This window comes from Apis florea, unplaced genomic scaffold (assembly GCF_048593485.1).
Source record: "Apis florea isolate Af1SG1 unplaced genomic scaffold, ASM4859348v1 contig_3587_pilon, whole genome shotgun sequence".
NCBI lineage: Eukaryota > Metazoa > Arthropoda > Insecta > Hymenoptera > Apidae > Apis > Apis florea.
This window is the reverse complement of record NW_028256789.1, coordinates 2,279,136-2,302,500: the sequence shown is the minus strand read 5'-3', so window position 1 is coordinate 2,302,500 and position 23,365 is coordinate 2,279,136. Positions and strand designations below refer to the sequence as shown.

At 45.4% G+C, this 23,365-nt stretch overlaps 1 protein-coding gene across 20 annotated transcripts in view; it reads right to left on the bottom strand.

Annotated features, from left to right (window-relative positions):
• FoxP (forkhead box transcription factor P) overlaps positions 1 to 23,365 on the bottom strand; it is a 201,724-nt gene that overhangs the window by 14,577 nt on the left and 163,782 nt on the right. For 11 of the 20 annotated variants that reach the window (XR_015294208.1, XM_086914490.1, XM_086914480.1 and 8 more), the window contains 10 exons: positions 9,388 to 9,978; positions 9,102 to 9,164; positions 7,344 to 7,593; positions 6,682 to 6,786; positions 6,309 to 6,483; positions 4,946 to 5,132; positions 3,516 to 3,828; positions 3,048 to 3,116; positions 805 to 881; positions 509 to 610 (listed from right to left, as the gene is read on the bottom strand). Coding sequence is in view for 19 of the 20 variants with exons in the window: in XM_086914490.1 (XP_086770616.1) it covers positions 509 to 610; positions 805 to 881; positions 3,048 to 3,116; positions 3,516 to 3,828; positions 4,946 to 5,132; positions 6,309 to 6,483; positions 6,682 to 6,786; positions 7,344 to 7,593; positions 9,102 to 9,164; positions 9,388 to 9,978 (1,932 nt within the window). In the remaining variant the exon portion in view is untranslated. Of the gene's footprint in view, positions 1 to 508; positions 611 to 804; positions 882 to 2,334; positions 2,380 to 3,047; positions 3,117 to 3,515; positions 3,829 to 4,945; positions 5,133 to 6,308; positions 6,484 to 6,681; positions 6,787 to 7,343; positions 7,594 to 9,101; positions 9,165 to 9,387; positions 9,979 to 23,365 lie in introns of all 20 variants that reach the window. The other 9 variants (XM_086914482.1, XM_086914485.1, XM_086914477.1 and 6 more) reach the window with 5 other exon arrangements.

The following is a 23,365-nucleotide window of genomic DNA, read 5'->3' as shown; positions in this document are numbered from 1 at the left end:
ACCAGTCATTTCATCTTTGTGACTTGCAATCAAACGTTGCATAACTCGAGCCACGCTGAGTTCATCCATTTAAAGGAGAAAATTATTTTAGATTTCCTAGATGCATGGTAGAGCGCGACCAATATATTTGCTATCGAACCCGAGAAGATATTTAAGATTCTACGCGCGGCTCGCTTTAAATATGATATCGCGAAATCATTCGTTTTAAGACGAGATTGAACGTTCGATATTTAAATCGAGAAATGAAACACTCGTTTTGAGAGAACAGAATTGAAACGATTGCCGTTATATATTCGTATTCGAAAATAATATGTTCTCAATTTGTTCTCAAAACGAACTTCAAATTTGACACGACTGTCGTACCTTCTTTCTTCTTTTTTTTTTTTTCTTTCTTTTCTTTTTTTTTCCCTTTTTGTATCTTTTTATGTCCTGTGATATTATACGTTTTTTTTTCTTTTTCTTTTTTTCTTTTTTTCTTTTTTCTTTTACTTATATTCAAGAGATATACCTTCCACGTTGCTGCGTTGCGCCGGAAGTAGCAGAATGTGTTCTGGAACCAGTTGTAGATCTCGTTCAAGGTCAACTGTTTATCCGGCGACTCGATGATCGACTATCAAACAAAAAGAAGAGGAAAATGCGCGCGATTTGATTAAGTGTTCGAGAAATTGTAGGGGCGTTTAATATTATCCTCACCGGTTTCGAGGGTTCCTTCGAAAATTAAACCGATTAAAAGGGGCGCTCAATTCGTTCGAGAATCTGAATTGAATTATGATGCAAAATGTATGTATCGAATGGTTCACTCACCTGTCTAATTAATGATGCGTATGTAAACGGCGGTCTGACATCGGCATTCTTGTAAAATTCCCTATTTCGTTGAATTTCTGAAATTTTAACAATCTTCGCTTGTTTCGTTTCTCAAAAATGATGGGGAGTATGATGAAAAAAAATAAAAAAATAAAAAAAAGAGAGAGAGAGAGAGAGAGAGACAATTGAGAGAGTTACGCGATGATGCTCTTACGCAGTCTAGGGTGAAAGATCATCGACATCATCTCTTTTTCAGGATGGATTGTTGCTCGAATATACAACTAACAAGCAATGTGCCAATGATTTAAATAATAAGCTTTAAATAATTATCCCGGGAAGCGAAAGTTTTAGAAAAGCCATTAAAAACGTGTTTTTGATTTTCATATCAAAATCGAGCCGCGATTATTTACATGATTTTTTTTTTAATTTTCTAGCGATGAATTCGTGATATAAAACTAATGAACAGACTGCGGATTTTTTTTCACACATAAAAATATTACGAAAATTACGAAAAATTTATTTGATCAATCGAGCAAAGACAAAGATCTAATTTATTTCGATCTTAAAATTAGATTAAAATGTATCGAAATTAGAAAAATTTGGAACCGTTATAACTCCAAAGACAGTTAATTCCGGCCAACGAACGAAAAACTGTTAGAAACGCGAAATTTTGCTTTTCAAAACGCTTTTTTATTTATCTCGATACGAGTTCCGATTCCCGAGATATCGTCGCGTAAAGAAAAAGATATTTTTTATTTCATTACATTCGTCCTTATACTATATATATATATACTCGCATCTCGATCTCACTGATTTATCCCAAATCCTAGGCAAGCGATTCCTGGAAAAACGTAGCCGCACAATTCTTAGAAGAACGTACAAGCACGCGTTTCCTGGAAAAAATGTAGGTCGCCCATTCATAATTTCTGGGCTATGAAAACTTTCGACTTCTTATATCTCGGCAATCCATCGAGATATCGGAGTAAATCAAAAAAAAAAGTCACTTCAATGGCACGGTTTTCTCCATTTTCCGAGTGGATTTAAAGTGTGGATGTAATAATTTATCGTACTTTTTTTTTTTTTTTTTTACGTGTAATAATCGAACGGTATAAAGATCCGCAGTCTATTAATGAAACGATAAATTAATCGTGATGTCGTTTATACGATTAAAGGATTAAAAGGAATCGTTATCATTCCGTGATCATTACATGCCAAATGAAACAAATAACCGAGTATGAAAAATTATATACGACACTCTTAAAACTAGATCAAAGAATAAGCGAAAAGCGATTAGATGTTTCATAAAAAAAGTATAGAAACGAATACTTCTTGCTCGTCCCTCTTTATAGAAGAGATCATCGATGACGGATGACGATCGAAGTATCCGATTCTCTATTCTAGAAAGAAGAAGGGATGAAAGGGGGGAAGGGTGGTGAAAGAGAGATAAAGTTGTCCAGCATGCAAAAGGGTGCACCCTTTAAGAAAATCCTTAAAGCCACCAAAGGAGCGTGGAAAGAAGGTTGACAGTACCTTGTTGGACGTCAAGGCCAGCACGCTCCAGCATGTAGGGCAGCCCTACACGGTGGGGAGGGCGGGCAGCACAAGAAATAAGGAAACAACAGAAGCATCGGTAAGAAAAAGGTTCGAACTGGCGTACGCTTTTTTATTAAATTTTCTTCAACTTTTTTTTTTTCTTTTTTCTTTTACTAGCACTTTTTACTTTCTCTTTTTTTCAATTCCTTCTTATTTTTCTCTTATTTGAACTTTGTATCATTCTTTGTACCTTTCTGCTCTCTATATGCACCTATTTAAATTTGTCCTACGTTGCCAACAAGGTGTCGAACACTGTAGCTCACGTGACATTGTCGCTACCGTGAATGAATCTGTGCGTGTGGTAGAATAGTTTTACGATAGGAGAAAAGGCACGAGAATCAAGAGAGGACCGTAAAGAGCATTTGCTACAGGATTTTCTTTTTGTCGGGATTTATTCGACGAGAACGAGCCGGGAAATGCTTTCTAAATTATTCTTTTTTTTTTTTTTTTTTTTTTCGTTTCTTTCTTTTTCCATCGTTCAAGGCATAAATTCACTATCGGTTACAGTGAAATTATGTACATTATGTTAAATTGATTATACGCTTATATATTCTACTTATTTCTTTTTCTAAATTCGTAAAAGATAACAAGAGATAACAGCATTTCACAGATCGTGCGTTTCCCCGACTGAATTTTTGTTAAATCGTTACCTTCGTTAATATCTATTCCAGATCTATCGACGGCTACTCTGCGCCTTACAGTGCCCTCGTCATACAGTCCTACGAATAGTATTCAATTTCTAAAATTCACATGTCTTTCGTTTCACCTTTCTCGGGACGATATTATCTCCGTATCTCGTATACGATAATAAAAACTTACTTATACTTTTTTTTCTTTTTTTTTTGAAAAATGGTTGTCACAAAAAAGAAAAACAACGATTATCAACAATTATCAGATTAAAAAAAATACTACTACTCCCGTTTCTATCCTGACCATTTTCCTGATTTCGCAGGTAAAACGGAAGAGACGCACGAAGAGTTCAACAAGAGTTCAAAGAAACAACGATTTCTCGCAATTTAATCGCAATCGATTAATGCCTGATCCGATGAATGAAAATTACTAATTAGATATCACAGTTTAAAACGTGGTAAATGACTAATTAAACGAGAAATTCTTACCTCCTGCCAAGGAGAGGGCGGATTTATCACTGATACGTCGTCTGATGGGCCCCGCCATGCTGGGCATGGTAGGCATGGTGGGCATGCTACCAGGCATGTTCGGCAACGGAGGCATCCCCGACATGTTGGACATGTTGGGAATGGGCGGCATAGGCGCTCCGGCCGAAGGTGGCAGTTGTCCACCTGCTGGCGACCTGACCGCTGACACCAAAGCGGACATCGAGACGGGAGACACTTGAGAGACACCGAAATTCGGTGGTGGCTGGCTCATCAGAGCGGTGGAGAGATTTAACTTTGGTATACTCGAGCCCGTCTGAAAAAGGAAGCGGTCCACGGTGTGCACACGGAGAGAAGAAGAATGCCTGCGGCCTTATTATTTACACGGTTTCGAACATCGTTTCGACCTTTTTCTTTCCTTCTTTCTTTTTTCCCTTCTTCTTCTTCGAGCGAAACCTCAAATATGCTATTTATTCCTCGTGTTTATCGTTTCTCCGTATGTTAATCGATGCACTTTGATAATGATTCGATATTCATTGGAAAAAAATATGTGCGTAGTTCGTTCGAACTACACACGTACACAACTCGATGAAAAAAAAAAGAAAAAGAAAAAGATGAAAGTGGAAAATTACTCCTTTACAGTACGTAAAATTATAAAAAGGAAAATGGATAATAAGCAAGATGGGAGGATTTTGAATCTACATTCGAATATGTTGATAGAAAATATTCGAGTGGAACGCAGTTTCGATATCAGAGATGATCCGTGAGCACGATGAATGAAGGGCGGGGCTCCTCTCTTTCGCGTTAAAATAATTAAGTCGGGCAGAGAGGACGAGCCACGCAGCCGCGTGGAGAGGGCTAATGCGATATTGGTATTCTCCGACTGTCGGACTTGTTAGAGGTTTTAATTAAGGCGATATAAAATCAACGAGGACCCGATGAATTATTAATGCAAACTTTATGTATAAATTAGCGAGTCTACTCGGCGGCGCGTTAAAACTGAAAACTGGCGTTGTTGTTAGCCGCGGCAAGAGAGCTCGTAAAATTCCCCGAGCGCCGTGAAAATCTGGCTTTACGACCGCCGAACGGCCCCCGATCCCACCACAAGAGTTTACCATCCCGACACGATCGTTAGGAAACGTTTTTCCGGATTCGAAACCCCGGTTTTACCGATACCGAGAGCAAACATAACCCACCATCTTACGATTATTGCTATCCATTATCGTGCTTGTATCATCGTCGCGTTACAATTTACGCTTACATATTGTTTTTTCCCCTCGGTAACTTCTCGATCGACGCTACACTACCTCTGAGAATCCCTTCTTCGATTGTGCAACGAGCACAAATTACGATTAGAAAAATTATTATAAAAATCGATAAATAAAAATTGCCACGTAGGAAAATCCAAATTTTACTCAGCAACGACAACTCACCGATGACTCGGACGACTTTGGCGGCTCGGGGGAAGCCATTTGTTTCGCCACGTGCAGGTGATGCATCATAGCGGTTAACCGGTCCCGCTCCTTCTGCAATTGGATCTCCAGTTGCGAGACCACTTGCATCTGAACCCTGGCCTGCGCCGTCGATCTGTCGTCCAGCGTGTGCTCCGTGTTCAAGTGTCTGAAAAATCGTGTTGAACGAAGTTTACCGCTCCGTTCACGATATGATGCGCAGATATCGCCACGGGGGTAAGGGTAACAATCCTCCCTCGATCCGTTTGCTGCGGCGGCGGCTGCTAATCAAATTATGTCGCGAAGAATGCCGGATCGTTTACGGGAGGGAATAATCAAAGCAGCGTTGCGTTACAAAGAAACGTTTGTCTCTTCAGACCGTGAGGTGAATCTTACCCCCAACGGACCCGGGGAAAAAATGAATCGAGTTCCAAGGTGGAGGGGAATCTCCCAACGAGATTCTCCCGTATTTAAGAATATCCGTAATCCTTCTTCGTCGCAGCCGGTGTATCGCGAGCGGCGGAAAGAGGGTGAAGAAAGCGGAAGGAGGGGGACGAGAGCAAGATTGGTTAAGACCAAGAATACGGAAAGGTGGGGAGGGGGGCGAGAGGAAGGCAGGGGGAACAGGGGGATTAGACCGAGAGGCATAACGATGCGGTCGAATGTCGTGAATATTAATGAGACAAAGGTAATTAGCGTTTTCCTTTTTTCCTCTCTCTCTCTCTCTCTCTCTCCCTTTCTTTCTCTTTCTTCGTCCTTTTTTTAAGTAACGGCTTGTTTGAGGGAGTTCGCGGCGACGAGCCGCGTGATTACTAGGGATTGCCGGGGACCGAGGAGGGAGGCGGACGCTACCTCTGCTTTGAAACCGATGAGGAGAAGGTGGCGGATGTCAATGAGATACGCTGACTCGAGCGATTTTTCTACACTTCCTCTAACCACCCCCGCGAGCGGCGCCTTCGCCTAACTCATTCTCCACGAGGGCGAAATTGCCGACTTTATTCTTCCCGTTTCTCCTTTCTCTCTCTCTCTCTCTCTCTCTCTCTCTCTCTCTCTCTCTCTCTCTCTCTCTCTCTCTCTCTCTCTCTCGTTCTTCCAACGATGACTCTTGTTCCACCCCTGCGCTGGGATTTACCTACTTTTCGATATATATATATTGTATATATACATACCAGAGATCTCAAACTTTTCTGGGATCGATGGATTCGAAAAATTTGATTCGAAATTTTATTTATTTTGATCGAAGGAAAAATAAGATTAAGGGGATAATCTATTCGGGATCTCTGGTTTTTCGTAGAGCGATGAATAAGTTAAGCGTAGTAGTTTAAAATATTTATGGTGGACTCACTTAAGGAATGCTTGATAGTCTTCACAAATAACTTCACAGCCCGGCCACTTACAGACCCCATGACCGTACAGGGGATGAACCTTGTCGTTGGAGGAAACGTCCAGCGGTTTCTCGTCCAATGGAGTGGTTCCGTTCATATCCGACCGCCGACTCGACACTGTCGAATTGAGAAGTCCTGCGATAGTCCGGAAACGAACGTCGCCATTTTCCAAGTAAAAAAAGCAAAAGAGAAAAAAGAACGAAAAGAATTGCGAGAGGAAGCGCAAGAGCGATGAGGAAATGGAAAGGGGGAGGCGATCAAGAGAGCAGTAAAGGGAAGAAATCTCGATTCTCGATCATCTCAAGAGACGAAGGGGAGAGAATTTCTGTTTACCATTGAGTCCAGCCACGGATTTCGGAACGTTCGAGTTCTGATGCGATTCCGGACCATCCGACGTGTCCGATTTCCACATTGGTAGTCCTTCGCCAGGTTGGAGACCTGTGTTCGAAATCACACCAATATCTCAGATTAACACATACAGATAACAATTTCAAACGAATTGTAAGAATAACGAAATTCTTCTTTCGCCGAGTGTTCCAACTTTGTTGTTCAATTCTCGCTCGTTCAATTTTCGAGTCGGAAGCACGCGAAGAAGCACACGTGAACGAGATTCTGTCATTCTCGTTCGACCCTATTATTCCACCCTTCCTCTTCGCTTTCTGGACGCGCGTCAGAAAGAAAAACATCGGTGGAACGAGATCCGACGCAACCGAAACACTTCCACGCGGAAAGTTTCGCCCAGGGTGAAGTGGAAAATGAGAAAATGCGGGGGGATTATTCGACGGGGGATGATGGGAAGGACTCGAGATTGGTCCGATGGATTATCGTTTAAATCAGGGGGCCAGCATCGACTTACTTTCGAAGTTGTGGCTGTTTTACTCGTTCTCGTAACCATTGTATCATCCAAATGTTATGCGAATTATGCGATAATTAAGAAGATAACAATTTAAAAGACGCACCAAGAGATTCGTATCGAGAACGAATATTGCGCTTACCTGAAGAAGGATTGTGACCCTGAAGACCCAGACCCTGTTGAAGAAGATATTGGCTCTGCGTGATCTGCAATTGCTGTATCAGACGTTGCTGTTGAAGCGCCAATTGTTGAAGCGGTGCGGACGCCTTCTTCTTGTCCGCCGTTTGCAACAGATGCGTCTGCTGGATCACGTTCAACTGCAACTGTTCCTGCAGTTGCTGTATCGCCTGCTCCAGCTTCTTCCTGCCCAGCTCGGCGAACTGGTGTTGATGCTGCAAATATTTCGGATCGAAACACCCGTGAACTTGCTCGTCCAAATTATCTTATCCCGGGATTTAATTCCGACGCAACTCCTCTCGGAAAATGAGAAAGTTCTCGTTCTCGAAATTTGCGAACCGCGGGGAGGGGAGAGAAGAAAAAACCGAGGGGATGGAAAAGTTGCATATCTTGGCGCTGCTGAATAAATCTAACGGGAGACGCGGATAATTCGCAGGGCGAGGCGAAGAAGAAGAAGACAACAGGGGGCAGTTGATGGGTAGCCAGAAGACAAACAACGAGACACAACCGGCTGATGGCGATGCTTAATTGCTTACCTCATCCCCTCCAAAGTTCATCCCCCTTCTTCCCTAAGCCTGGAGGATATTTTAAAACAAACCCACCGAAGTAGACGCCCCTTATAATATCATAGAACGAACGAGAGAATTGCGCGATTAACGAGACAGAACGAGATTTCTTTCTTTCTTTCTTTCTTTCTTTCTTTCTTCATCGAAATAGAATTTCCTTTTCCATCTCTCTTCCTTTTACGCGCGTCAGGATAGTAGAAGAGAATCGGCTCGCGACGATAACGCGATCAAAGAACGTTAAATTCTCTGTAATTAAGATCGTCTTTCGCACGAGCTCTCGCGCAATAATCTGTTCGAGTGTCGGACTGTCTAAATTTGTAGAGTAAAGGACACCGGTCAGACCATGCCGCTAAATAAATATTTGATGCCTCCATCGAAGCTATCGAGCTTGTATGCGAAACCGACAATATGTATTTGCGTTAAAACGTCCTTTGCGCTGTTTACGGGAGACGTGTAAGAACAAATCCACGTGAATATATTAATATTTCAATGATATTAAAAATTTTGAAATATCCTCATGATATTAATAATTTCTTTCACAGACACATGCGACGATAGATTGGAAATTAGCGACACTGTTTGCTGAGCATCGAAATTCCCAGGTGGGATAAAATTTTCGAACCGTTAAAATTCCTCGACGATGGAAAAGTTGAAGAGGAAAAGAGCGAAAAAAAAAAAAAATCTCGATAATTCGACGCAGAAACGTGATGAAAATTATAAAATGTTTGGGGAACTGAAAATAGTTTCAGGAGAGGCGTTTACGTGAGAATGCGACGGAGGAGGAGAGAAGCAGCTCGAGACGCATTCTTTCAACGGCTGTTGTCCTTAAAAAGGTTGTCCGAATGTTTGTACAAGTGTCGCGAAAGGAAGAAGGAGAAGGGAGGGAAGAGAAGGAAGGTATCCCATCAAACGGACGCTTTTTATAATTAAAATTATCAATGGCGGTCTGGGAGGGTGATAAAAGGCGGTCTGTTTACCCGCCGGAGTATCTGAAAAATGTTTAACTTATGCCAAGATGCAATGCTTGCTCGACGAAAAGGACAAACTTCGCTAATGTACTCTTTGGAGAAGCGGCACAATAAACTGGAAAGAATTGAGCAACGAAACCCGAGATTCCTTCGCTTGAACAGTGAAGATTCAAAGAATAGGATACTTACGTCTTTAAGGGACGAAAAGTAGCCGAATCGTTCCTGATTGGACGCATGCTCCGACGAGGAATCCTGGAAAGAATATTATCGATTCGATGCAATATAATTATTATACTTGTATAATAACGATAATTGTAAAATTATACGAAATATTCAATAATCTAAATATATATATATATATAAATAGAATAAATAGAAACGTATTTTCTCTCTAAGCCTTCATCTCGAAAGAAATCATGTCATGTAACGCGATTCGCAAAAAATCGTGTTACAAATCATCTTACAAAACATCTACCTGGTGATGTTGCTGTTGTTGCTGTTGTAAATAGAGCGAGTGTTGCTGCATGAAGGATTGCAGTTGGGTGGGGCTGAGTATGTGTTGTTGCAGCAGTTGTTGCATCTGGTGGATGCCGCTAGCCGGGCTGAGCATCATCTGCGAGGGATTTTGCGAAGGTGGTGCCCCTGGCGGCCCTCCCGGCGGGGGACCCTGCGAAGGATTTGGCGGTGAACCCCTCTGAGGGGCCTGCGGACTCTGATGAGGACTCGGTTGGGGACCAGGCGCCCCCGAGCTCGGCTGTTGCGATTGCTGCGTGATGATGGGCTGCTTTTGCTGGGTCATGGGTGCTGCTGTCACTGCGTGCCCAGCGGGACTGAGCTTTCCATTGCTCTGATACTCGATCGTGAGCTCCTGTTGCTGCTGCTGTTGTTGCTGCGTTGGCTGCGATTGTTCCGTCACGCCGCCACCTATCTCGTTTCGGTTGTTCTCACGGTTACGGGCCACCAGTCGATCTCGATCTCGATTCTCGCGCTCCCTCGACGAGGGGACAGTGTCGCGCGGTTGCTGTTGCTGTTGTTGCTGCTTCAGGGCTGCAAACAGCGAAGTAGCCTGCAATACGAAAACGAAGATCGAGAGCTCGATCAAAGTCGGTTGCGAGCTATCCCTAAATTATTTTTTTTCTTTTCTTCTCGTTTCTCTTTCGATCAGATAAAGCTTATTAATTATTAATTTCTTATCTTTATTCTATCGTTTGGCAACACGTAAAAAAAAAAAAAAAAAAGGAAAAAAGAAAGAAAGAAAAATGTTAAATTCGGATTAATTTAAACTCGGTACCCGTTTAACAACGAGATAAAGGAGTTTCTGTTTTGGCGACACCCGGCTGCTCGCGCGCAAAGTCAAACGCGAGATAACAAGAAGGGTTGTCTCGGAGAGATGGTTGTTGCAAGGGACGAGAAGAAGCCGGGCGAGAACGAAAAGAGGGAAGAAGAAGCCCCGGGGCGGAATATTCATGATATAAATGCCGTGTAATGTGCTCGCGTTAAACTTCCACCGTGTTTTGAGCAATATTGATCTTATCTAATGGTATTCGAGCCCGAGACGTTTTCGGTATCCTCTCATCATCATTGGCTGGCTTCGGGAGAAGAGAACACCGAAGGAGAAGAGAAGGAAAACTCGCTGTTGTTTGAATCGCGCCGACTACCGCCGACTACCGTCTCCTTTCTCCGTTGTTTACGTAGCGAGATTTGTTTTATTAAGTTCTATCATCAAGTAGATTGCGGAGTGTAAAAGCGGAACACTGTGTTACCTCCCCCCCCCCCCCTATTTCGCCCGATTCTCTTCCAGTTCTCTTCCCGGAAGAAATTCTTCCGGATGGAGGGGGGAGGGGGGAGAGAGAGAGAGAGAGAGAGTTAATTCCACAAAAATGGACGGAAATTGACGAAAAATCGGCAAATTTTTCATTTTCGTCCATTCGACGCGCAGAAGAAGGAAATATCAGGCGTCCAAGAGAAATATCAATAATGACCAGGCTTATTCTTTCCTCTCCTCTTAATCGTGTTTGCAGAAGCGTCTCGCGGAACTTCGACTTGTTTGTCAATCGCTACGGGACATCTTTCGTCGATTCTTCGAAACGACGAATTCCTCAAACAATACCTCTAACATCTGCCAGCCAGCCTGTTTAGAATGCTCGCTTCGAAACCCGCGTTTCCGCGTAGCGGAGGAGACGCACAAGAGATTCCCGCGGAACGACCGACGACGCACGATGAATCTTGAAAACTTCGCGTTCGAAGGTCGGTCTTCGCGTGGACCACGCGCGCGCCTACCATTCGTCGAATCGCGAGCCGCGACGAGAAGGGCAGAGAGAAGGAAACGGGCAGACGGGAGTCGTCTCTCTGTCGGAGATAAATTTAAAATTGGATTCCCCCTCCCCCCCCCTCTCTCTCTTTTTTCCTTCTCGCTTCTTCACTCGCTTTTCGAAGCGGACGGGAAGTCAGCCTAAGCGACTTTGTTTCTTCTGAGCGTGGAAAGCGTGCGTTGTCTCTCTTGGCCGGATCCCGAGGTCCTATGCTAATCTTATTTGTGTACGATTACGTATGTTTATAGCATGCAAAGAAAGTCCCGGGGGGGAGGACGTTATCAGTGTTTAGTCAGGAATGGCGGCGTTTCGTCTCCGAAGCGGAGTTCGGAAGCGCGAGTTCGTGGGCGGAAAGGAAAAAACGGTGTCGTGGAAAAACAGAGGAGAGGAAGGAACGGCCGGATGAAAATCCAACGATTCTTCTCGGGGAAGCGGGGCGAAGTGCGGCGAGAGATGCGCTCTCGGCCTTCTTCTCCCGATTCTTGATACGAATTCTCTGGAATTCGACGAGAAGAAGAGGCGAAATTTTCGCGAATTTTTCGAAACGTCCCCGAGGAGTCGGCTGGGTCATCTTGGAAAAAAACAATAAGGAAGGATTCGAGGAGCGGGAGGGGCGACAAGGCTTTCGTTTACTCAACGAAATTAACGAGAAGCAACGATCGGCAGGAGGTTTTAATCCACTTTAGCCGGAGACGCACAAGCCCCGGCTAGATCGCGATCCTTTAATTCGCTAATTAATACCGAGTCGGCTGATATTTTCTCTCTCTCTCTCTCTTTCTCTCTCGCCTTTCACCGCCCCCCACCGACCAGCTCTAAGAGAAGAAACGAAGAATCTTGAACGTTGAACGAAGCGTCGTGTCACCCTGGGGTGGGAAAGGGGTGGGGAAGAAAAAAAATCGCGGAGGAACCGAGGCGAGGGTGGGTCGGGAGGCCACGAAAAAAAATGGGGGCCAGGCGAGGGGGGGGGGGAGGGGGACAAAGAGGGTAACGACGATGAAGCTCGACGTGTGTACACGACCGGGGCCAAAGGAAAAAAATATAAGGGTACGGAAAGAATGAAAGTATAAGAGCCGACGTTGAAGGGCCATCGACTACAGATAAGAGGGACTCCTAAGACTCTTTTAAGAAAAGGTTAAATAAAGGTCGGGGAGCCGCGCTTGTTGTTGGCTGTTCAGATTCCTTCGACCCCTTTCCTCCCCACCCAGGGACCTGGTAACGCCACTTATTTGAATCCCGAAGCCTCCTTCGACTTTAGCCCCGTGCTCCTGCTACGCGCGGTCTTCTCGTCTCGCCAGACCTTCATATCTTTTATATATTAGAATTTTCACCAACCATCCCCGCTTCTTCCACCACGTTTTCTCCCATGTACATATATATAGATATTTCTTGCTCTTTTTCTCTCTGTTTACTGTTTGGATTTATTCCAAACTCCCCTCGCCTCTCTCTCCCCGCCTGTGTATATGAGTTCTCCCGATCCTCCTTCCTTCCTTCCTTCCTTCGTCTTTATACTTTCCCCCTTCCAGAAGGAGACCCTTCCATCCTTCCTCCCGCTTCTTCTTCCGCTTCATCTGTCTTTGAAAAGCATCGAAACTATCGGTGGCTGAGCGAAGGGCCGCTCCCGTGACTCACCCACGAAGATTTCGTGAAATACGCGACGGCGTGACGCGGGTGTCGTTTCGATGGCGAGAAGAAGGCTGTCGAGGATTCGCAACACGAGTCGAAAAGTAATTTCCTCGCAAGCTGGAAGGAAGGAAACGTCTCGAAGGATAGGGGACGGAAGATTCGCGTTCGGGACAGTTTGGGACGCGTTCGATCAATCGGGAGGTGGCTCGATGGAAATCGATACGGATGTAGCGGATGCCCGACTCGTTACGTTGCCACCGTGTCCCGAATGTTTATTTAGCGTCGTTTTATACGCGCCAATTAAACTGCACGCACAGAGAGTTTTAGCCTCGAACGTCATCGGGACACTTGTTACGGGGGAAAAAAAAATACAGAAGAGAGAGAGAGAGAGAGAGAGAGAGAGAGAGAGAGAGAGAGAGAGAGAGAGAGAGAGAGAGAGAGAGAGAGAGAGAGAGACAAAGGGAACAAAAAAAAGAAGAGGGAGAGTTGTCCGGGGGGAAAAAATTCGGCGATTTGCACTGTCGATCCGTTTATTCCACAAATCCGAATCGGATTTACCTTCTAGCTTTTTCTCGCATTCCATATTGAACATCCCTTTTGGATCTGTTAACCGTGATATTTTCATAGCCGCGATACGCCATAGCGGGAATATTCTATTATGTATGTATTGATTAAAATTCCCGTTCGGATCTCTGTGCACAGTATCGGGAGAGAGAGAGCTCCATGTTTGATTGATTTTTAACATCGTAATACCTGTGCACCGAACACAGTTGAAATTCCTTCTTCGCAACGTTCGATCATGTGAAATCGCGGCCCCGTGAAAAAAAGAAGGGGGGGAAAAAAAATTCTACTCGCCTTTTTTTAACTACTATTTTTCTCGCTATCGCGATTAAGCTTATTAGAAGTGAATTTTCCTATTTTCCTTCGACGAACCCTTTTTTGGCGAACTCTTAAATCGATCAGATATAAATATATCCGTTTTCAGATGAAAGGAAGGTAAGACCGATGAAAACGTTGGAGCAATTTATCGAAAATTTAACACCGCAAAATGGAACACCGATTGGGGTACAAAACAAGGGGTTTGCAAGGTGGTTTCTCCTCCCGTCTCTCGTTTCGTATTCACGTCGAGGGCCAATCAGAGACGCGTCTCTTTACACCCGCCTCCTCCTGTTGACGTTTGTCATAATATTTTAATATTAAATCGCGTTACGGACCAGCCATGCGTTCGCATAATCAGACGTTACTCCGTGGCCGTTTATATACGCGCCTACTGTAAGTCTACTCGGCGAGGAACCTGGCCGCGTGTGAACACATCTAACAGGGGGGAAACGAAAGAGAGGGTGCTGTCGCGAGTAAGAGCGAGGAAGGACGAGACACGAGCGAGGAGAAGGAGTGCTCGTCACCCCCTCGCACAGTTCCACTGTGGTGAAATGTGGAATACAAATTACTCCGAAAAGTCCCTATTTCCCGCCTCCGTTTTCCATCACTCGCCCGCGCACGCGGTCCCCATGAATTCGCCGAATAATTCGGAATTAGGGAAACTAACGCGTGTCTCTTTGGACGCTGACGAGTCTCGCTGAGAACGCGCGAGACTCCCTCTTCGTCCTATCGTCTATCGCCGATTACCTTTTATATATCGTCGCGCGCCATTTCCAACTTCAGACACTTCAACACAGACGTCGTTCGAAAAAGGTTTCTAACGACGATCTTCACTTCTCGTCGGATAAGAAACGAAACGGAGCGAAGGAGAGATCGAGATAGATCGAACAGATGGAAATAAATCGGGCAAATTTGGGATTGATAAATTTTTAGGGAGAGACACCGTCCCCGAAGGGAGATCGTAATGTCCTCCCAATTCTATGGAAACCTATGGACATCCTGCAATGGTCCATCGACTTGACGTTCGAAAAGGATCCTGCAATATTGAAAGGAATTAACGATTCCAGGAACGTCTGGCGGGCGAGCGACTGGTCCAGTGACTAGGAAGAGGAGACCATAGAAAAGAGAAAAGGGTGAGCAAGCACCCCTGGTCGGGGGGGGGGGTGGTAGTAGGTTTCCTGGGACGACTCGGTAGCCAGCTGGATATTTGGAAAATGGCTAGAACCAGACGGACGGAATGTCTCTGGTCTCCATCGTTAACGGCCTGTGTACATTATAGATGGTCCCGTGATTGGTTCGTCAGCCTCTCAAAAACTCGGGCTCCTAACTCGTCCTCCCTCTTTTCACTTGGTGTTGTTACCTGGTCCCCCCTCCTCCCGATCCCCATCCTCCCGTTTCGTAGGTTCATTTTAACCTGGTCTGAACCGTTCACTCCCCTCCCCACTCCCTCCCCTCCTCCCCGTCCCTTTCCTGCCGCCTTTCATCCCGGACTCCGTCTCTCTCTCTCTCTCCGATCGACCGATTGACAATGTACAGAGGCGGCCTTTCACGGGTATCAATTAGTAGAATCCGCTCGTTGCCGATGCCCGCACGATCGCCTCCGATAGCGTCGCTTCTCTTCTTCCATCCTCTATATGAATTCGATCTAATAAAGGGAGAGAGGAGATCGTCCCTATCGATGAATTTTTCATTATACGAATTGAAACTCTCCTCTACGTATTGAATGTTGTTCGAGTTGAAATTTTCTATTTTTCTTTCTTTCTTTCTTTCTTTTTCCTTTTTGAGGGGGAAAGAATAATTCTTGAGAGGGGAGAATGGATCCCAAGCAATTTTCCCAAAAAACATCGAGGAAAACATCAATTTGCGGAACATCTCTCGGGCGAACTCTCTGGGATAAAAAAAAAAAAAAAAAAAAACGAGAGCAGCAACGCTCTCTCTTGTAAAAAACGATCGCGTGTGAACGGAACCCGGAACAGGAGGAAACAAAGATTGCCGGGCATTATGCAAGGTAAACGTTGCCAGAAGTATATACCCTTTCCCGTAGGTATCCGCTGTCTGTATGTACAAGAATTAACGCATAGAGGTTGGGAGTGTCGCAGCTGGGTAGGCGAGATACAGAAGGTCGGGGAGGGAGGGGGAGGGGCTGGCTGTCCGAGAGGCAGAGAGCGCGTGGCGAAAGAGCAGGAGGAAGGGGGAGGGATGGATGGAAAATTGGGGAGAGATCGGCGGAGGGTGAGAACGAGAACGGATAACAGAGGAAGCTGGGACAGAGGGTGCATCGAAGAGAGTAATTTCGGCATTCTGCGGGTTTGCTTACATCCACCGGTTCACCGATTTTCGTATATGCGTGTACCGGCGGTTTAAGCGGTGCATCGTTGTTCCTTCACGCGATACAACAAGAATTTTTCCTTTTCTCTCTCTCTCTCTCTCTCTCTCTCCGTCGCATCAATCTTGATACACTCCTCCCCCTCCCCTTAATTTTATTCCTTCGAAAATTGAATAAATCTGTGTTTTTTCCTCGATACCACGCGAATTATCGGAACAATAGTATTTTGTTCAGGATTATTCAATTTCATGCTCAATCGAGGCAAACGTTATTCCATTATCCTTCCTCTGGCCTCGTTTTCCGATAGCTCCTATCTCTCTCTCTCTCTCTCTCTCTCTCTCCCTCTCCCCTTCATCCCCTCGATGACAAGCGGCGATAAAACGCGAAATATTTTGTTTCATCTTCCCCCCTCCCCCGTGCAGGTCTAACTTTCGCCATTAGCCGCCCTCGTCCCACGTTCCCCTTCTCTCCCGGGGGCGAAATTTCCGACTTGGCCCGTCGAAGAAAATGAAATAAAGGATGTATCTGTTTGGCGGAGCCCATAATTTCCCTGTTTCTTGACCTCCCCCCCCGTCTTCCATCGTCAGCGGGGGGGGCACGCGCAAGCAACGGCGTTGCAAGCCCGTGGGCCACGAGTCGTTAATGAAAATCAAACAACGGAAAAATTACATCCACTTGGTGGTAAGCGGCGTCCCACTCTTTTCTACCCTTGAGACTTTGCAGGAGGAAGAGTGGATAAAGGGGGAGGAGGGGTTGCGAGTGGAGAACGGTTTTGCCTTAGTCAGCTTTTCCTTTTCTCCACTGCATCAGCGGGCCCGGCAAGGTTTGTACTCGGATAATCGCGCTATTCTTTCCTCGTGGCTTCTTCTCTCCGTCTTCCCGCCATTAATCATCTCTCGCGTGTCCCACCGCGGGAGGAAAGGGAGAAAAAAAAAAAGGAAAAGAAGAAGAAGAAATTACGAGGGTTGCGGCTGTTTTCCAGAGGTTCCCTTCGATTTTAAATCGAACTCGCTCGAAACGAGGACGAGGAGAGGCTCGTTTCATCGTACGTCGATGGTAGCGACGAAACGATGCATCGCGAAGGCGTTTTTCTCTCGAACGTTGCGCAAACAATTCTGAGATAGGGGTTGAAGTGGGTAAACGTTTCGAGAAGAATTGCTGAGAGAGAGGAGAGGAGAGGAGAGTGATGAACGATGGTAAATTAATATCGACGCCCTTTATACACTACAAGGGAAGAAGACACGTCTGGATAAACGACGCCTGTTTTCTTAGAACAATCTTCGAGGTTCCATTGTGCCGCCGGAAACTGGTGGTGTCTAGCATCCTTAGGCAATCACCGTATAATCTGTTGGCGGCGGCGCGCCATGTTTTACTTTCGTTCCGGTTAATAATTCAGTATCAATTAGTGGCCGGTTGAATTATGAAAGGATCTTTCTTCGTTCCCCGACGTTCCACCTCGTGGATTTCGTTGCTTCTTTGCCAGATACCGAAAAACAGAAGAAGGTAAATCTAGCCCGCGAGTCTCGAGTCTTCGTTTACTCGTTGCGTTATTAATCGCGGCAGCCAACATTAACGGGAATCCTTAAAACCGCCGAAAAAAAAAAAAAAAAAAAAATAAAGAAACAAGGGAGCAGGATAACGAACGGGAGGTGACGATCCGAGGATCATCGATTGCCATCGTTCAGATTCCTTGTCTTTTCGAGAGGGAGAAAAAGGGGAAGGGGGAGGAAGAGGAGGAAGGAGAAGAAAGAGGAAAGGAAGTGGAAGGCGGTGAATAATGGAAAGTAGCGAATTCCTTTTCTGCCAGTCGCGGCCAGACGAGCTCCATTAAAGGTCCCTAAATCCCCGACGTACTCCGCCCCCCTCGCGACTCTCCCTCTTCCCACCCTCTTGGTCCCCCTCCGTACATGGACGGATCATGACCAAGCATACGGGCGTTCGCTTTTGCTCGTAGACGCATATTTATTCGCAGTCCATTTTGGTTTGTTTGCACAAACGGAGAGAGAGTCCGTCAGGCCGACGTCGGACCTCTGTTCTCCGCCTCTGCCACCACTGGTCGCCCCGTCTACCCCCGTTGCTTTTTTTTCTCTCTTTCTCTCTTTCTTTTTCCACCATCTCTCGCCGCTTTTGCATTCCTACGCCTCTCTGCTCACTTCCGGTGCTCCACCACCGGGTATTGCGAGGGTGATCGTCACCCTCGCCCCGGATATCTTGTTTCTTTGCGAACTTCCTCACACCCTCGTCCATTCCCCGCCCCTCTAAACTTTATTTCACCAACTCTCGATCGACGATCCGAGAGATTAAGATCCCTCGAACGTTTCGAACGCGTGCCTCGAAATCGTTCCAAAGATTATCGTTAATCGTTTCTCTCGAACAAATTTCAATAATTCTTGATATTCTCTAGAAAAAGGGAATTTGTCGTGACGGAGGATTATTAAGAGGCTCTTCAAGTCGGGAGGGGCCAAGGCATCGAGTGAAATCGCGGTTAAAAATTATACGGTATTATTCAAGCCCTCCCTCTCCTCCCCCTCTCCTACCCCTGGAAACGAGCAGTTCCACTGATGATACAATTAAGTCCGGCAACAGCAGATTTCCCGACTCGGAAAATTATCCGATATTTTTCATGCGGACGCCGCGAGGGTACGCCGGTCGACGAGGGGATGGTCGAAAAGGGGTGAGAAAAATGCAAGGTTGTTCGGGGCTCAGGAATTAGGAGGACTAAGAACGAGGGAATATCCAGGAAAATGTAAGACGACTTTTAAACAGAGAAAGGGTGGCTGGCTCTGCTTGTTCCACGTTTAATGAAAGGTTGCGAGACGTGAACCGATGGATTCAACCGATGGCTGGCTCGATTCGATCGCGAAAATAAAGAGACGGAGAAATAAAAATTTTACGGAGTGATAAAAATCTTGTTTTTGACGGGAATGATCGATCCTTGTACATCCTCCGATAAGAGTAAATTAACCTCGATTCGACTCGAGAGAAGATTTCGCACAGTTTAGTTTACATTCATTCGTCGCGTTCACCCCTTCTTCTCTTGCCACCTTAGCGCGCTCGATTCTTTCCCCTCCTCTCTTTAATATCGACATTAATATTCAAGACGGCGAACGAAATGAATATTAAACACAGTAATCGTTTTAACTCTAGTCCGGTGATAATGTTCACCGGACCTCGCCGCCAAGACACCCGCATGCCGCCCCTCGTCTCCAATTTTGCACGCTGAATTTCTTTACGATCTCGCGCTCGATCGATTGAATTACCGAATGAATTCTGCCAATTTCCGAGAAAACAATTCGCGCGCGGCATATTTAACGCGCCAAACGCGTTTTCCAACCTCGCGCGATGTGGCGAACCACGGGGACAGGGAAGAAGATTTCCCAGGCCGAAAAAAGGAATTTCCATCGGCACGGTTTCGAGTAAATCACGTCTTTGGCGGCAAGTCGGGGAGAAAGGAGGCGGTGGGCGGAGAGGGGGAAGCTGGTTCCCTGTTTTTCCTCGCTAATTCGACGAGAATTGCGCGATAGCAGGAGCAGGAGGAGAAGCGTGGTCGCGAGAGAAGAGAGGCTTCCTTCCACGGTACACGAAAGCCACATTTGTATTCAGTGGGCGTTGTCACCGGAGGAATTCGGGGGGTTGGCGCTCCTAAGATCGCGGCGGATGAGGTGCTTTAAAAGGAGAAAAGGAGTAAACGCGAATGGCGCGGAGGAGCTCGAGGGTGAAAAATCAGAAGAAGAAGAAGAAGAAGAAAAGGTGCCATCGCGACACCCTTTCGAACAACGGAGATGTTGAGACCCGGTGACGAAGAGGGCGGGCGGGGGTGGTGGTTGAACCAGGGTGGGTTAGAGTCGCTGCAGCCGCGATCCCGCATATTTCATCATGCAGGGTGCCTGTTTTGCTCGGCCCCGGCAATATTATTACCATATTTTTCGCATAATACACGGCCGCATCGTGTATGTCTCTTTATTTCACGCGAGACCAACCTTCTCCGCCACGAGAAGATCGAATTCGGCTTCCTTTTTTAACGTCTTATCATTCATTGCTCACGCCGCTGCTTTTTATGGGGAGGAGGAGGAGGGAGTTTACAAGCGTCGCGGATGAAAACTACGATGAAAAGTTTATACGTATACGAGGTTTCGTCGAGTTTCGACGGGAGAAGGGACACGAGAGAAGAGAGAGAGAGAGAGAGAGAAGGTTTCTTGAAAATCTTCAGCGGGAATGAGAGAATTTTTCAGAGGGGGAATGATACGAAGAATGTACGTGAAGGGACTCGATTATTAATTTTAGATTTTATTCCGATCGGTGGAATATAAGTCGGGTCAGCGATAAGTCACTGTGAATTTTCCGTCCCGTGTAAACACACCTCGATTAGAAAGAATGTGGATCGATGAGATATGTATGTACCCTGGGTGAACAAATTACAAGGAACACACCCCTTCGAACAATGCCAGATATTCGTGCGTTATTTCGTTCAAAGCTTGCCGGGCCGCACCCTGTAAACACCGTTAAACTTTGTTTCATAAGAGTCACTCGAACGCTTCGCTCGGGAGGATAAAAAAAGCTTCGATTTTTTTTTTTTTTTTTTTTTTTTTCCCCTCTATCCGGTTGGATCGTGTGTGTTTGGTCGGAGTATCACATTGTTAATATCATACGTTGGTCAACAAAATGTCCAAGTTTTCATGAAACATTTCACGTCGATAGAACACATAGGTGGATCACAATTTTCTCTTTTTCTCCTCTCCCTCGCTCATTGTTCATGATTTTTCGTTAGGGAAATTTTCCAACTCGAAATATCTATTCGCCGACAAATTTGTCATAGATGTTTGAAAAAAAAAAAAAAAAAAAAAAAAAAGAAAAAAAGAAAGAAAGGAAAAGAAAAAAGGGAAAAAACGAGGCTATCTTTATTTAATACCATCGACGTAAAAATCTGGCGGTGCGCGAGTTATGAGAAACGGGGTGGCAAAGAACGATCGAGAAACACCGTCCCTTACCACCTCGGAGCAGGAAGGGCCGCACCACCTCGAGAAACATTTTTCTCCGCGAAAGAGGGTCAAATAAAATTTTAGAGTCGTCGAGAGCTGTCGATACGATCGGGAAGAGTACGACTCTCCTGTATTTTCAATACAAAGGGCGCTGTGTATCCGAAAACTACTACCGGCTCACCCCTTCTTCTTCTTCCACCCGTGGTGAACCAACGCGCGGGACCTATTCGTGTGTAGATTCCAGAAAATTATAGCCGATAAAGAAACAAATTCCGTATTCCGTCGAACCGAGGCGTTATAAACATTATTCCAATGCTTGTACCACAACCAACCCCTTTTTCCCAACCCACAAGGAATCGAGTTCCTTCCCCTCCCGGAATACGATTTTCCACTATTCCGAAGCGAGTAATAAACAATGCGGATATATATACATATATATATATGTATATACGTATGTATTTCCAAGCGATTAGAGGCAAGATTCGTCCTCGGACGAGTTTCCCTGAAATCCGATGAAAAATTCAATTCGATCTTATCTTATTATCAAATTCGTAGCATTCGTTTCTTCTTCCATTCTTTCATTAAATTTTGGCTTAAATTTTAGATTAACAAATACATATAAAGTAATTTAGCCAATGATTCGTGAAGAAAAACGTAGGAAGGAGATAGAATCGTACGAATTCGGAAATAGAATAGATGGGGAACAATGGTAAACGGAGGGGTAAAGGGGAAGAGCGAGCAAACAAGCAGAAACTGTTAATACGAAGAATCGAGCGAAAATTCCGCGTTGCATACAAGTTCGGCAATGTGGGTCGGATTGTTTGTACAAATCGGCCGCGTTTCTCCGCGCTTGTACACACTTATGTACACTGTCGATCCGCGCGCTCGTCTCTCGCACGAGGCGGGGTTCGTGGGCGTTGAAGACTCGCATATGGCCATCTTTCTTTCTTCCTCGTTCGTACGCGTCCTCCATCCACGGGCCGAGAGAAGACCAAGCCACTCTATGTAAATAGTTGTGTAACGCGGTACGAGAGGCATTAAATAAATAATAGCCGTGCCACGGTTCATGAAGTTGAAAGGAGAGCGCCGCCCCGTCGAGAGCAGATGTGTCAACATTCGTCCTAACATTCGTCGCCTCTTCCTTCCTTTTTATCTTCTTTCCTCCGTTTCGTTTCTTCCTTCCTTCCTTCTCCTTCATCGCGGTTGGTGACAACACGCCTCCTCCGCGATTTTTTTCGATCGTTCGCGTTTCTTTTCGAAGTCGTATTTTAATCTCGGATCCTCGTAGGCGTGCCAACGGTCGACAACTCGCCAAGACGACGCGATTGTGACCGCGATAATCGCGGAGTATTTCCTTATTATTACTTCTTTTTTTTTTTTTTTTTTTTTTTGTAATCTTATTTTCTTCCTATCGCGTGTTAGAGGCTAGAATTCAAGGCGTGAAAGGTTCAAAGTGAAAAATGTCGATGTGGCAGGGAAAGTGGCACGATCACGAATGACCGTGACAGAGTGGCGCGACCATTTCGAGAGTTCTAATACCTCGTAGAGACGCTTGCTCGCAGATTCCATAAGGGGGCAGTTTATATGCAGGCTACGGATGGGTCAGCATAGGGGAGATATATATTTTTCAATATAACTCGCGCCGCCGGTAAGGGTCGCGAGAATCGTCCAAGAGAGTGGAAGTCGGCGTTATTTTTTATCTTTATTAGATTGCAGGGTATCCGTTAGTTGAGGTTCGACGTGCTACGGACGAACGTGCATGAATATCAAGTGGCCGGTAACACGTGGCGCATTTTATCGTCTTTCCACTCCGCCTGGCTGTATCCTTTGGTCGAGTTGCCACGGTGTCCTCCTCCGTCATCCACCCTGTTTCCCCGTTCCCGGGGATGAATAAGTAGAACTTATGTAAAAAGATGGAAGTTCCTTCGTAATCTTCGCTACCTTTTCAACTTTTCATCTTTCACGAATCGATCCAAAAATATTTCATATTAAATATTTCAATCGTAAAAATTCTTTTTTCTTTCTCTCTCTCTCTCTCTCTCTCTCTCTCTCTCGAAAATTATATTTCGTTTCGTCGTTCGTTTCCGATATCCTTCTTCCTTCCCACGCGATTTAAACACGCGATTCTACGCGATTTATCGGAGATAAGAGTTTTCCACGAATCGACGTTTTTCCCGCAATATTTATAGCCGAGCCAGCTCAAAGGAAGATCGCATCGACGCGACGAGGAGGAGCGTTTGTTCGTTGGCGAAAGAGCTCAAACAAGAAGAACGCAAAGCAGGATGTTTGTTTGAAGGTCCGTTAATGTCGCGGTGTGTATTGTTTACCGTATAA